We start from the raw sequence: 16043 nt of genomic DNA, 5'->3' as shown, positions 1-16043 counted from the left end.
GAATTGACAAAATTATTAAACAATGTAATTCTAAAGAGGAAATCAACACAAGTAGTAGTGCTGCTGATGAAGTAGGTAGCTCCTCGAAAAAAAACAAAAAAAAAACCAAAAAAAAAACCCCCAAAAAAACAAACAAACAAACAAAAACATGAAAAGGAAAAGCAATTGTATGAACAGCATGCTTTACTTGTCACAAATTTCGAAGAGCCACCTGTACCATCAATCAGCTCTTAAAAAAGTAAAGGTAAACAAAATTAATTAAATATATAAATTACCGTACTCAGTATTAAATAAAGATTCTTTCTCTAACAACAAGGTTGAAAAATGCTTACCGGTATTTAAAGTGGAGACGAAGGAGTTTTAAGTACGTGTAAAAACGTATCGGTAAAGTACGTGGGGAGGTCCACGCCGAATCAGACAACTCAAAATCAGATTTCAGAACAATTAAGACCTGCAATGTTATCGAGAGTGAAAGCTGAACAATTTATTAAACGAATAATAGCAAAAATAGGCTTATGAGGCTCGAAAAAGAGTACGAGGCCGGACACGTCAGGCATAATAAGTGAGTTCTGGGTTCAATTCCCGTGACAACTAAAAAGCAACTCCACTCCTCATAAAGAGACTTCGCTGGTAAAAGCCATGGCGGATTGGGGAGGGAAGAGGGCGGGAAAAACAGAAGAAAGACAAAAAAAAAAGAAAAAATTAATCCCTCAAGATGCCCCGGAGGTTATTTTCTGGCGTCTAGAAAACAAAAATATCGCAGGGGCATGTCTCCGAACCCCGTAGGGTAGGGTCGTGTTTTATCAATCTGCCCAACTTTCGGAACCGCTTTCGGCACCCTTTTGGACATCTATCTCTGGATCCGACACTGAAAGCATCACACCTTATTTAATTTAGGCCTATAGAGGAACTTCATATAGGCTACTATAATCCCTCTATAAATATGGTTTAAGGTACCTATCAAGAATGGCGAAGGCATGAGGGAGTTCCCCTGGATAGACTCAAGTATAGTCCAAACACGGATGTAACATTCTGGTTTGATGATGTGACCTCATTATTGTTATTGTGACCTTAGTTGTCTCTCATTAATATTTACAACGTTTCATACAGTGTCATTCATGACTTACCGACGATAGTCTGTAACATTGCCACACAAAAAATCAAGAACAGCCAAATGTTTAAAAACGTTAATTTCTCAATTATAGAACCACATCAAGTAAATTATTAATTCCATAGTCATAGATTAAGGCAAAACCACATCAATTAAATTATTAACTTTCAGTAAGTAACAATTGAAAAAAAGACAATTTTTCAATAATATACATGCGCTTTCATAACATTTTCAATTCAATTTAACATTACATTTATTTCTCTTTCATGAGCCTACAGTTTGTAAGAATCAGATTTCATTAATTTTTTTTTAAAGAGAGGTGAAGACCCAACAATAAGCTTTTGAAGGGTTGCTGAAATAAGTAAATAAATAATAAATAAAAATAAATCAACAAATACTGTTAAAATATTAAACAAACATAGGCCTATATGAGAACCGTTAATAACCACTGTGATTATAAATGACTTAGACCAATTAGATATAAATATTGAATATTGAATATTTTAGTTTTAGTTTTCAAATTCATGACTGTCATTGTTAAAAACGCTATAAAACTGATTTTTTTTTTTCAAATTTAATTTGCTGCCAGAATTAGGGAACAGAGTAAACAAGCAACAGTGTTAATTATAAAAGTCGCGTGATTGGCAAAAATTATATTTCTAGTTCTTTTCAGTTTTAATTTTCTCAATTTATACTAAGCTGTAGGGAAGCTGTAGGTCGAATTTTTATAGATTGTAGGTGGCAGCATTTACAACTACGGAGAGCTTTTCTCAAAACTAGTGCATGAGTCTGCGCACATTTTAAATTTCGGCTCTGTTGTTATGATATCTAGGCCTAGGGCTTTGACGAAACAGGATAGAGAAGTCTTTGTTATGTTTTGGATAAAAGCAAAGATACTAGTAAAAGAGTCTCCGCCAGCTAGCAGTGATCTGGCATCTAGCGATTCCAACGAGGGAGAACTATATGGACATTCCTGCGTTTCCCGCTCTTTTGAGGTAATATCGTGAGTGCAGTGGTGTACTTTACTATAACATATGGACATGGAAGAACACCTCTTTTTCAGGCCTAGGCTAGCCTAGGGGCTAGGCCTGTGGAATTTTCCTAATCAGCTGCTTGCTCAATCAGGCAGGTTAGGCCGTTATCAGATCATTTCAGTCACGTCTTCATTTCGGTCGCGCTATTTTCGTTATGCATTTCGGTCGCGGTGTATGGCGCGCCGACGGTGCTACCGCAAATCTGGAACAAGGGCATAGTGTATTTATAAACACAAAACTTACATAAAACATTAGTTGACTAACAATTACTTGTATTACTGTACTATAATATTAATATAGTTTATGATTATTAATAATACTGTATTACGTGTATGAGGACATAATGTCGAAATATTGAATCCCGACATGATGGCGTGTATTTGTTGCGATATATATTTTATTAATGCAAAATTGAATGGAGATTTATAAAATAAATATGGTCAGTAGATTAGTTTTTCATACATTTGTTTACTTGTTTGTCTTGAAAGTTCTGATCATATTTATAATTTGATAAATGAACATACTGAATGATATAAATGATGAAGGAAATATATAGTAGTTTCATATTTATTTTCCAAATAAAATTCAGTGTAGCCTATTTTAATAATAATTATTGATTTCATGTACAGTATTATTTATTTTCAGGACTGATCTTCTAATTCGTTCTATTTCGTGGTGTAGCCTACTGCTGTCTCTTATACACATCTTAGGTGGCAGCATTTACAACTACGGAGAGCTTTTCTCAAAACTAGTGCATGAGTCTGCGCACATTTTAAATTTCGGCTCTGTTGTTATGATCTAGGCCTAGGGCTTTGACGAAACAGGATAGAGAAGTCTTTGTTATGTTTTGGATAAAAGCAAAGATACTAGTAAAAGAGTCTCCGCCAGCTAGCAGTGATCTGGCATCTAGCGATTCCAACGAGGGAGAACTATATGGACATTCCTGCGTTTCCCGCTCTTTTGAGGTAATATCGTGAGTGCAGTGGTGTACTTTACTATAACATATGGACATGGAAGAACACCTCTTTTTCAGGCCTAGGCTAGCCTAGGGGCTAGGCCTGTGGAATTTTCCTAATCAGCTGCTTGCTCAATCAGGCAGGTTAGGCCGTTATCAGATCATTTCAGTCACGTCTTCATTTCGGTCGCGCTATTTTCGTTATGCATTTCGGTCGCGGTGTATGGCGCGCCGACGGTGCTACCGCAAATCTGGAACAAGGGCATAATGTATTTATAAACACAAAACTTACATAAAACATTAGTTGACTAACAATTACTTGTATTACAGTACTATAATATTAATATAGTTTATGATTATTAATAATACTGTATTACGTGTATGATGACATAATGTCGAAATATTGAATCCCGACATTTGTTTGCGATATATATATATTATATTAATGCAAAATTGAATGGAGATTTATAAAATAAATATGGTCAATAGATTAGTTTTTCATACATTTGTTTACTTGTCTGTAACGTTTCCATTTATCTTGAAAGCTCTGATCATATTTATAATTTGATAAATGAACATACTGAATGATATAAATGATGAATGAAAATGAAGGAAATATATAGGCCTAGTATTTTCATATTTATTTTCCAAATAAAATTTTCAATATATTTATAATTAAACACTGTACATTTTAATGGCCCATTTCAGGCTTCTTTTATATTCATAGCCCGACAAACTGACTCAGATTTCTAGTCCTATTCTGTAGTTACGCTAGAATTTAATTTCCCACAAACTAGATTCCCATGGAGGCGAAGCAGCACATGGTTTGTATTTTCTTGTTTGTTTTATTACATTTTTTATACATATTCTGATGTTTATAAAATACATAGTAAAATACAGATTTAATATATAATTTTAAATACATATTAATAGCCATTCCACGGTTTCGGTCTTCAGGGCGAGCTTCCTTCTAAAGCTAGAAAAATTCACTACTTCGAGGCCTCCTGTACTAGTTGCCTGGTATCTAACCATAAAATCGGAAACTTTCCCACAACCAAGGTTCCCACGGTGCTCATGAGGGTGAGAAGGCATATTCTTTGTACGCCGCCTTCAGGAAGGAATGTGAACGCATTACACTGCAAAGACAGAAGTAGGTCAGATGCTAAATATAGATGACTAGCTATTTTTAGCAGGTCATGGCAGTGGCAGTGAAGGTATTCAAGTGCGTTCACCTTCACTTCATATCACCATTATCACTCAGGATTTTTTAAAACAAGGGAATTATAACTTTGACTTAATCTACAAACATAACCATTTTTTAAAACATTAACTCTACAAAAAGGAATGTAAAACGTAGGATTGTTTCTGAGACGGCGACTGGGGGACTCTAAGATTAAAATTAGAGACAAATAGTATAATTTAATATTCTGAATTAAAAGTATATATATATTATATGTTTTGATTAAACAAATTAAATCATAATCATAACAACATTCGTGGCCTTTTATTAATAATAATTCAAGTACACAAATATGTACTTGACTTTTCACTTCTGAATTTGTAAGAAAAAGAACACGTTAAAATTATATTCAAATTACTTGTAATTAATAGCAATTGTAAAAAAACTTGAAACAACAATCATATTAACAAAAAAAAAATACAAAGAATATTAGGCCTATGATAGTCAAGCATCGTAAAAAAAGGACAAAATAAATAAAATTAATACCCAGTCGCACAAAAAACTTTAAAAATACAGAACCCTTTAAAAATTACTTTCCAAACATAAAGCACTAGTGCGTACAGTATATCAGCGTTCCATACTGAGGCTGTTTATCGTGACCGAAATGCATAATAATATGGTGGGACCGGAATAAAGGCGCGACCGAAATGATCTTCTAATTCGTTCTATTTCGTGGTGTAGCCTACTGTATTTTAATAATTATTGCTTTCATACAGTATTATTTATCCCTTTAAAAATTACTTTCCAAACATAAAGCACTAGTGCGTATATTGGTGTTCCATACTGAGGCTGTTTATCGCGACTGAAATGCATAACAATACGGCGCGACCGAAATAATGGTGCGACCGAAATGATCTGTATTCGTTCTATTTCGTGGTGTAGCCTATTTTAATAATAATTATTGATTTCATGTACAGTATTATTTATTTTCAGGACAGAATGTTATTTATTATTCACCTGTAGCCAGCCCAGAAGTGGTAAACTGCAAGCTAATTGAAGGTGTAATTTCAGTGAATACCGTATTATAATAATATAAATCTAAACGTTTTGCATTAGTATACAATTTGATTTTATCAATACAGATTACATTTTATTTGGTGGGGTGGCCTAATGACCTTATACTCGTGGACCAACACAAGTAGATCGTCCGAAAGTACCATAGTACTTGTACATGTATACATTTTATTATAATTGATCATTCAATGGCAGCCTAAATGTTTATTTTCTTTCCAAAAGCTTAAATAATTTATGGGAGAAATCTCAAATAACATATGGGCCTACCATATTGATATCATTTATATCGTATGTGAATGTTATTTGATTTTTTTATTATTGCGTGTTTAAAATCTGTTGTCCCATTCCCATGCAAGATATTGATTTCCACAATACGGTACTGTATTCTTTCTGATGTTTGCACGCTGCTGTAACCAGTGGATCCAGTCTGCCAGGACGTAAATATTATTTGGGCGACCTTAGTATCTGTCTCTTATACACATCTAGATGTGTATAAGAGACAGACAGTTGTTTACACAGATGTTCTACACTGCATCAAAGAAGAGGAAACGGAAGTATTTTGGGAAAATTAATTATATTTATGTCAGTAAGTTGTGTGTATGCAGAAACAAACATGACAAAAATGAATAATATTGACATATTAAATATGGTCACGGAAAGGCCATGACGTAATAGAAAGCATTCAATGTGGTCATAAGATTATGAATGTACTGTAATGAGATTTATAATGGATTATCATATTACAGAAATTGTAGAGGAAGCAATTTTGCTGCTAAGCTTTCATTAGGCTTTGCAAAATCCCTTTATTATTACTCTAAAACTGACAGTAGACAGTATAGTAGATTAAAAAAAATATGTGGTTATATCCCAAGTGGTCTTTCAAGCTTTAGATACTGTAGGTGAGTGGATGGATGCTTGATTAGTTTTCATAGAATCTTATCTTGTTGAATTTACTACAGATCGATATATTGACATCTTTATTTAGCATGAGTAAATACAGTAGTTAGTATTTGCAGCCCTTGGTATGAAGGCTACTGTATTATAGTATACAACATGTTTAAAACCCAAATAGGCTTTATATGTTGGGTGGCTCTGCAGTGCGGCTGGGAATGAGAACAAATAAAGAATTATTATTATTATTTTCCTAGGATGTTCATAAATAAGGCCAACAGTACTTTAACAGGAAAGTTGTGGTAGGGTTGTATTTAAAAGATGTCTGTTTTATTATAATTATTTACAGGCATTGGCAAACATACAGAGCAAAAACAGAAAAAATAATTACACAAGTATGAGGAACCATTACTTAAAATGCCAACTGAATGTTTTACCAAAATGTTCTCCCGTGTATCAGCACACAGATATGACAATAGACACAGTGCTTTCACTGTATATATTCTTGCAATAATGTAGCCATGATTATTTATCATTTATTATACCAGGGGGTTGTTATACAGTAACAACTACAGTAATTACTCCCTGCTGATCTATTATATCAGAATTACAAAATGTATGGAAAAAAAGCAGCAAAACATGCTTGAGAGTGCTACAAACACCAATAAATGCACTCAAAGTCTACACTAAATTCCGACAATAAAAACCTTTTTAAAATGTTATTATGTCATTTCCAGTGCAGCTACGCAGTGGCTGATCTAGGAATATGAAATTGAGGGGCCCAGGGAAGGCATTTTATAGATGTTCAGAGGATTCAGTTAACCTCAGCCCTAACCATGTATGTCTATGTCATATGACAATTACATACATAATTGTCTTACCAAAGTTTAAGAACTAAACCCCTATAAAATTATATACCCTAAGTTAAATTTTATGAGCAATATAAAGTGAATTATTGTACCAAGGTCAATATTATTCAGTGTTTAATGTTTACATTTCAAACAATTTAAATACAAATTTATGTTTACGAGAAAGATTGCGTCCAGTTTTTAAAATGTTTTGATAGCGAAATTATCATTTATTTAATTTTCTATGTACAGTAATGCTCTTATCTACAGTAGGGTAATATGGTTTTTGAGCGAAAACCCAAGCAAAAACCCCTCCGATAAACCAATCCACCTTTAAGTTTTGTTTACACCACCGTTCCGCAACCTATGGGTTGCGACCCAATGTTTGGGTCGTGAAAAAAAATTGATGGGTAGCATATGTCTTCAGATTGTGGAAATTTAATACGAACGAAGACAAAGAAAATCAAAATTGTAGTAAAGAAACGTGCATACAAGTGTGGCATATGTGTCCGAGTACTGTTGTAATGCGTGCGTATACAGTACTATCAAAACATTTGTACTTCAGTTATGACAATTTGAAAGTTTTAGTTTTGCTTTGTCAATGTGTTTGGCTTTCAGGTGAAAATTATAGCGACATTTTTCTAAATTAGTGCGTATACTAGTCTTCCAATAACCCATACATTTCTGGCAGAAAATTTATTGTTGTAGTAAAACGTCTGTAACTGATCTCCGCAATTGCACGTGTATAAAATGACAGACGTGATTTATTGACTTCATAAAAAAAAATAATACAATATTCAATCATTTTACCATGAAATTCGGGTGATATATTAGGCCTTCGGGTCCGATGGGTCGCACTTGAGTGCTTGACATTTAAGTTGGGGTGTGGACTAAAAAGGTTGCGGAATGGATGTCTACACTATCAAATTTTATGTGACAAAAAATGTGCCCAAATATGGGTACAATGACATCATATCACATATAATAAAATTGTATCAAAAAGAATTTTTTCGATGAAATTTGATAGTGTAAACAAAGCTTAACATTTAAAATGTTTCAGATCCAGAGGCTTTACCCCAGACTCCCATGGGATCCCCCTTCCTTCTACATGTAAGTACCATTTGACCTCATACATAGAAATCACCCTTCTTAACAGCTGATGTATACTATGTGATATCATGGTGTACACTCTGATAAACAGTGCATTTAATGTACAGTATGGTCCAAAGATGACTCACAAAAGATTCTTCATGATGCCATTTGATGGTAAAATTTGCTAAAACTTGGAAGCTAACTATAACATTCTCATAGTTTATCCTAAATATTTTCTTGTTCAATTCATGGTCTACTCTATAAAACTTGTAGAATTAAAACAACATTTTAATACAACACAACAATCAATCATTGGCAGTTTGGAAAATCTTATTTGTCATCAATTATAACAGCATTGTATTTGTTGATTAATAATTTATTAATTATTAATTTATTAATTTGTTGATTTATTAATTTATTTATTTGTTGATGATATATAATTTATTTTTAATTATTTATTTGTCCCTTAATAATCAAATGACCGGTTGCTTTGATTGACAGGTACAATTGATTGATCAATTTTTGATTTTTTTTTGCACTCTTTTGATAATTGCTTGTTTTTTTGTGTAAGGGTACACACCAACACAAATTGTTTTCTTCTGTGTGCTCCTTGGCCACTCCTTTTGTATTAAATAAATAAAATGTTTATATAAAACATAATAAAATAAATGTTTATTGATGTGAATTGGATTGCAGTTTAGTAAACCTACTGTATGATGTTCTAAAAAACTTTAAATAAAAACTGAAGTGTATTATATGGGGTAGTTCTACTGTATAGGTCACGTTTATGTACAGTATTCAAAAGGTCACAGACCATTAAGATGTTGCAATAATATTTGTGTACACTACAGACTACAGCATATTGTGGAAAATCCCATGTACTGTACAGTTCACTGCCAAATTTAAATTGGAATACTGTAGCACAGTTTTGCCAAAATTCCTAGTAGAAGTTCTAGAAGGTGTTAAATTTTGGTCATAATTGTACTAGTACAGTATGTATCTTTATAATTTGAAATTATTATTATAAAACAAACATGGCATATTTTGTTTATGTTCAAAAAGTTATAATTTAATAAATTGTTTACCACTTATTCTATTCACTCTCTCAAATTCATTCTTTTACAGGTTGCTGTGAAGTGCAGTCATTAATATTCATGGTCAATTGACATCTGTTGTAATTTTCTGTTGGAGTTCCTTGCAATTTTGAAACAATCTCGTGTTAGGACAGTGATTGATTTTGTTCAATATTTGGAAATATACCAATCCAGGCTTGTAAAGCAGTTATGAAATAGATTTCAAATTTCAAGAATGCTACTTGTTTGTGATGTCAGCGTTTAGGCTTAATACGATTATGATGAAATTTGAATGAGTCAGACGAAATGGACAGTGTAGAAATTTACGGTCTGAAATTGAAGCAGTAACCTATTGGACATCTTGCAGTATTCCTACATTGAAGATTTAACATGGATTACAGATTGGACATGAGTCATGGAATTGATGAGCCACCAGTTCAAAATTTTTGTCCAGACAGTTGGACGTGGGATCTTGAAACGAAGTCCCATGAGTGCCGTCTTGAAGGCGACGGCTTCCGACGAAGCTTTTTCCACCCAAACTGGTCAAACGGCACCGCAGGCGTACGTGGCACCAAAGCCCTAAATGGAGGACATTACTACTGGGAAATTCAGATAAATAATCGTGTTTTTGGAACAAGTATGATGGTTGGAATTGGAACAAAGCAGGCACGGACACACGTAGATGCGTTTGTGAATTTGCTCGGTGAGAATCAATTTAGCTGGGGATTATCTCACAAAGGACTTACCTGGCACATGGGAGTCTCACAAATTTACACAAAGCCCTTCCCTGAGAATCAAAGCACAACAATCGGGGTTTACTTCGACGGAATACAAGGTACATTAAGTTACTATAAAGATGGAATATATTTAGGCGTTGCTTTTGACGGCTTAGACAATGTCAAAGAGGAACTATATCCGATGATGTCCTCGACAGCAGCGAAGACTATTATGACATTGACATCAGCTTGGCGGGAGATGTCGACATTACAGGAACGATGTCGATTGGTGATCATGAAGAGTTTGCAGGGGTCTGTGAAAGGTGTCGAAGAGCTTAACTTGCCTCGAAGTTTGAAGGCATATTTGTGTGATTTGAACAAGATTAAAGTGGGATTTATTCCTGAATACTATAACTCGGGTGTGTGTTTAAGAGAAGAGAACTTATAACAGTATTAACCTAACCTGACCACCTGTACAGTAGGTAAATTGATGTACATTATTGATAATGTACTATAAGACCCTAGTTCTGTGGTGTAGTGGTAGGGAAGCAGGCTTTGGGAGTGCATGTTTAAAAGTTTGAAACTTGCCATGATCTTTATTCATGTCCATAAACCCAAATCATTCTTTGGATTCCCAACATTAAATTTCCGCAAATTCTTGCCTGTCTGCCAGTACATGAATGTGTTTAGTCAAGATTGAAGATGTACAGATAGACCTACAGTACTTGTCTTGGGTTTAAATTTAACCCAACTTCTAGTTAGTTTACTTTAGTTGTTTATTTAATTGTATTATTTTGTAAGATTGCTTTGTAAGAAAATTTTCAGTTTGATGATACTGTTTGGTACTGTCTACATAATATACGATTTTGCACACGATTTTTTTTAAACAATTTGTTTACTAGTTATTTAATATGCAATACAAGGTCAGTGTCTGTATACATGGACACTTTAATGTCTTTTTTACCAGCAATTTATGTTATAATTTAGCATTTAATAGCTAGTGTAATTATGAACAGCATTCATAGTGCTGTATTTTCAATATCATTTTATAATTTTTAAGACTGAGGACAAACATATTGTGATACAGGGTATGCTTGTTAATTGTAAATTAATCCTGTGGGATACAATAGAATGCTTCTCAGCTGTAATCTAAATGATTTAAATGAACAATAACAAAATGAATTTAAATTTGACCCAATTTTGAATAATTTTTTATTTTATACCAATGTTTGTACATTGGCGGATTCAAGGGGCCCAGCCGGCTCTTTCCCCCCCCCCCCCCCCCCCCCCCAAATTTTTCAGTAATAAAGCACATAGTTGAGCAAATCGATTTTGAAGTTTGAAGGTACAGTTGAAAATTAGAATTTGGAAAGAAAATGTTTAGAAATACTATTCTAATTTACATCGATCTCTTTGATCTGTTTAATTAAACAATTGAATTGTTACAAGTTAAGTTTTTGAGGGGGTGTTTAAAACTTTTATCGCAACTATATATTTAAATTATTTTACCTAACACTATTGAATAATTTCTTACACCATATTGTTTTGTAAACAGAAATAAAGCACATATTAAAGCATATTAAATCGATTTTGAATGTACCTTTCAGTTGAAAATTAGAATTTGGAAAGAAAATGTTTTAGAAATACTATTCTAACTTACATAGATCCATTCGATCTCTGTGATGTTTTCAATTGAGCAATTAAATTGTTACAAATTCATTTTTTGAGGGGTGTTTAAAACTTTTATCAAAACTATATATTTAACTTAATATTTATCTCTTTAATATTATTGTCTGCACATTGCAAATTGGATCATCAATATTCAGGTGCTTTATGTAATGCTTATTTATTTTCTAGTAGTCATGGTATCATGAGATATTTACAATTAGTGTATGTCCATTAAATGATACAAGGCTGGTGAATTTTATGTATATATTTTTAGTTATCAATTTAATTTATTTGAAGGACTTCTTAACAATAGACCGAATTAGTAGGCGTCACTAACATTTTGGATAGTGGGTACACAACCAGTGCCGACTAAGAGGATCGTTGTTGATTTATAGGTACAGTACACTTTCAGCTTCAAGACGGTCACCGAGTAATTTTGTTGCAATTTCTGTATGAAATATTTAAACTACAGTATTAGACAAATGTAGATTGCAGAATTGTTGATTAATTAAAGACATTTCTTTTGACTACGATGACCAATGTTTATTTGACCCCCTAGACCCCAGTTATTGCAAGGAGGCTGCTAACTGTGTACATGTTCATGCTTTACATTTTTCTTTCACTATATTTCACATTTAATGGGAGTTTATTTCTGAATATTTACCAAGGCTTTTTGATAAATTAATTTACTTTCACATACAAATAGACAAGTTTGAGGAGTATAATTACTGTACAGTCAAAATTTAGTCGAGCAGAGGCTCATTATTGTGTGAAAAAACTGCCACCTAGTGGCGTGTTTTGATGTTATACCCACTAGCTTTGGTGGCTAATTGTGTTATTTTTTTAATTTAATATTTCCTTTTGCTTATTTGCTATTAAGGTGAATGGATGCACATAACTCTGCTACTGAAATTAAATAAATCCTAAAAGGAAATTATATTTAGAGATATTGTAGATAAAATTGTACCACAACAAAGGAAAGACACAGTGTCAATGGTATTGTGTTGGTTGTTGGCAAAGTGTGTGCCCAGTGTAATAAATAGACCTACTCATTATGATTAGACTTGGAATGTTAAAAGGAAAATAGTGAATAAGGTCAGGATACTTCATTATGAAATACTGTATTTTTCAAAAATTGCCAGGATAAACCTGTTTTTTTTTCTTGGTAGACACTAGCAATAGACAAAGATTTTGAACATGCTCATTGAATCAGCAAATGTGATGCAATGTGGTAGTGCCAAAGCGCCAAAGAATTCTTTTTTTCAGTTGAACTTTGTAAATTTGAAGTTAAAATAATGCGTGGAAGGTCACAAGAAATCAAAAGAGCTCAATAAAATGTTCTGTTCATTGATAGTTAACTGTTTGGTTTCCCTGTGTGGTAAATTATTTTTAAGATATGTAAGAAATTGTTAAGACTGGTACATACTTTTTAATTAAACCAATAATTCAAACAAATAAATAAATTAAAATATTTTTGCCAAGTTCTTCAACATAATAAACTTTACACTTTCAATTTACCAGCTTGGTTTTTCATCTACAAGCGCATGTCTAAAGCCTATTCTTAAGCCTCTTTTCCTGTCGACGTTAAGCGACGTTATCTCAATCGTTATTCAAACAAAAATAACGATTTACAGGAAAAGGGATTGTTGCTACTTCAACGCCGACGTTATGAATATTGGTAAACTTTAACGATTTACAGGAAAAGGGGTAAAATCGATCGCAAATTGGTGCTAGACATTGATATCGTTAGCTTTCTGACAAAAGGCGCCATGATGAATCAGCATAAAAAATTTTCAACTTTAACGATTCAGCGTTTTACATGGTCAGCTTTGGCGGACCGACACGATTTTTAATAAAATCGTTATTCATTCAACTTCAAAGATCATCGTTAAAAAATTGACGATAGATGTTGTAAACGTCGATTAACGTTGCTTAACGTCGACAGGAAAAGAGGCTTTACATGATTCCAAGTGCCTGTATGAAAACAAAGCCAGCTTGGCTAATTTTTTGCATTCAGTACAGCTTTTAAATATAGGTTGTGATTTTGAAAACATCTGGGGCTGATGTCCCCAACAAAAAAAAAGTGGGCGTGGTTGGGTGTTGCTTAAAAATCTATCAAAAGTATTAAATATGACAATTTAGAGGTTTTAAATGGCTTATTACTGTATTTAATAGAGAAGCCTCCAAACATATTACAGTACTGTACTGTAAAATTAAAATTAATTTAATATCACTAATAAAAGTAACTGAAATATATAAAAATAATGATCAACAATATATATAAAATACCTAACCTGCAAATTTAATAAAGATGTATTTATTCTGATCAAAAGTTGATCCAAATAAAAATAAATCATATAAAAAAGTAAAAGATAAAGAAGGCTAAAACATGGGTTACAATTGTGTTGACATTTGTGAGCAGTTTTCTTTTTGTTTCATAAATATGGCAAAGAGAAAAGAAGTGAAGTGGACCCTCAACTTTGTGTACACATGCACATTTTGAATTATTTCACAGACCATAAGCAAATACGTGAAACTTTAAGCCACTAAAACCAGGATGTATTATACTACTGTAGTATGAATTTGGTTTTCATGTCTTTCACCGATCTCATAGTAACTTTTTTTCTGTACTTTAAAAGATGTATGTGGTTATTTAATATTTGATTAAAAACATAAATCGACGGAGAGTTTTTAATATGGTTATTTAATTCATTCCATTTAGAACAAAATAAAGTATTACTTTTTTATTAATGAATTACCATTTCATTATTTTAATGAATGCTATTAAAAAAAGACCGGTCCTTAATGGAGTGGGTAGACTATTGTAGAACTAGAGCTTAAAACTTACGGACACTTAAGCGTATAATAGCAAGTAAAATATAAAGTTTCCAGGCCCCGTATATCCAGTGAGTGGGGTGGTGCGATGGGTGCATAAGATGGTCATAAGGTGAATTTTAGACTAAAATATCATTTAAGATTATTAGGTTAAACTTTGCACTTTGGAACATGCATAAAACATAATTTCCTGGAAATTGGATCTAACATAATCATGTGTATAATGATTGATAAACAATCAGAATTCCCTGTACTCTATTATGCGCAGCATTTCCTTATGTTGTCATGATATTATACTGTAATATTATTAAAGAAGATCATTCAACAAACATAAAACGTATATCAAAATGATTAGGTTAAAATTCCCATGCCAATGCATCCATAAAACGTAATTTCCTAAAATTCGGATATATGAGATTGATAGGCAATCAAAATCTCTACTATCTATGCTAAACATGTGAAGAGCGGACTTCCTTGAAATTTAGCCCTATGGAAATATATATTTATGTGTCTGAAGCTACGTGTAAAAAAGTGTTCTGTTTAGAATTTAAAGAGTGGACTTCCTTATGTTGTGGTCACATTAGAATGTAATATTACTATTCAACAAACAACATAAACCATATATCAAAATTTTAGGTTAAACCTTCCAATTTGGTGCATGCAATTATTTTTTGGATATATGAAATTTTCATGACAGTTGAGAATGTACTGGATTGTAGACAATTACTGTTGTTCGATTGTGTGCATTGAAAATGTGACGACGACGATAATGTTGCCAGACTCGCAACTAACTCGGGCTACGGGTCTTGGTTGATAATTCACATCAAAGGGCCTGTTAATTAATCTTGTACAGGAACCTGTCATCACCTACCTACGGTGCCTCTCCTCCTCATCATAATCTTTATTATCTATTTATTTATTCATTTTTTTATTTATCTATTCACCAAAACAACAGCGGACACCAATCCGCCACTTATCAATTAATTGTCCATAGTAAGTAGGGAAAAACTATGAATTCTTTTAATAGATGTCTCATAATGCACGAAAGTGAATTTCCAAGCATCTAGAAAACAAAACTTTCTTCCAAAGGAGGACCCCAAGACTCCTCACTCACCCACCCCACCCCCATGTCTAAAATTTGCCTTCCAGCGACGGAACAAGCAGTTATGCTCTCTTGTGACCCCATCTTTGCTACAGTAAGGGTAAACTTTAGATCCGCGCCTGTACAGTATATAATACTATAATTTAATTAGAATTCTCTGTAAATTCTAGCAGCACTTTATTTTATTATTTTGGGAGTACAGTATTCAAATGTTTGTAGTGGAGTCTGGCTGTTGAACTTTTTGAGTCGAGAATTGATATTGTATAAAAGAAGCATTGTCATGTGAGTCCACTTAAGACGTTCGTGAGTTTTAAAAAAAGTCTTGCATTGTGATTTGCTTCTGACAAAGAAGCCACTGCATTCAATTTTAAAGAATATTCTGTCTGTTGCACTGGTATGGTAACCAGAGGCTGAAGTTCATGGTCAAGATATCAAATTTATTAATTTAGGTTTGAAAAAGGGTC

At 33.1% G+C, this 16043-nt stretch overlaps 1 protein-coding gene across 4 annotated transcripts; it reads left to right on the top strand.

The window, feature by feature from the left end:
• The first annotated feature begins 1881 nt into the window (after positions 1-1881).
• Positions 1882-11394, top strand: LOC117118243 (SPRY domain-containing SOCS box protein 3-like). Of its 4 annotated transcripts, XM_033262764.1 has the most exons (3): positions 2899-3110; positions 8154-8203; positions 9311-11394. In XM_033262764.1, exon 3 carries the CDS (start codon positions 9649-9651, stop codon positions 10420-10422), a length of 774 nt encoding a protein of 257 aa, XP_033118655.1. In that variant the 5' UTR covers positions 2899-3110; positions 8154-8203; positions 9311-9648; the 3' UTR covers positions 10423-11394. The 4 variants fall into 4 exon arrangements, with proteins under 4 accessions (XP_033118656.1, XP_033118655.1, XP_033118654.1 ...); XM_033262765.1 differs by lacking the exons at positions 2899-3110; positions 8154-8203 and adding an exon at positions 1882-2106; XM_033262763.1 differs by lacking the exon at positions 8154-8203.
• Positions 11395-16043: the final 4649 nt, after the last annotated feature.

The sequence above is a fragment of the Anneissia japonica genome, unplaced genomic scaffold (genome assembly GCF_011630105.1).
Source record: "Anneissia japonica isolate Jap-2015-1 unplaced genomic scaffold, ASM1163010v1 scaffold288059_len961885_cov194, whole genome shotgun sequence".
NCBI classification, from domain to species: domain Eukaryota; kingdom Metazoa; phylum Echinodermata; class Crinoidea; order Comatulida; family Comatulidae; genus Anneissia; species Anneissia japonica.
Note: the sequence above shows the minus strand (reverse complement) of the source record. Positions and strands in the feature narration are given on the sequence as shown.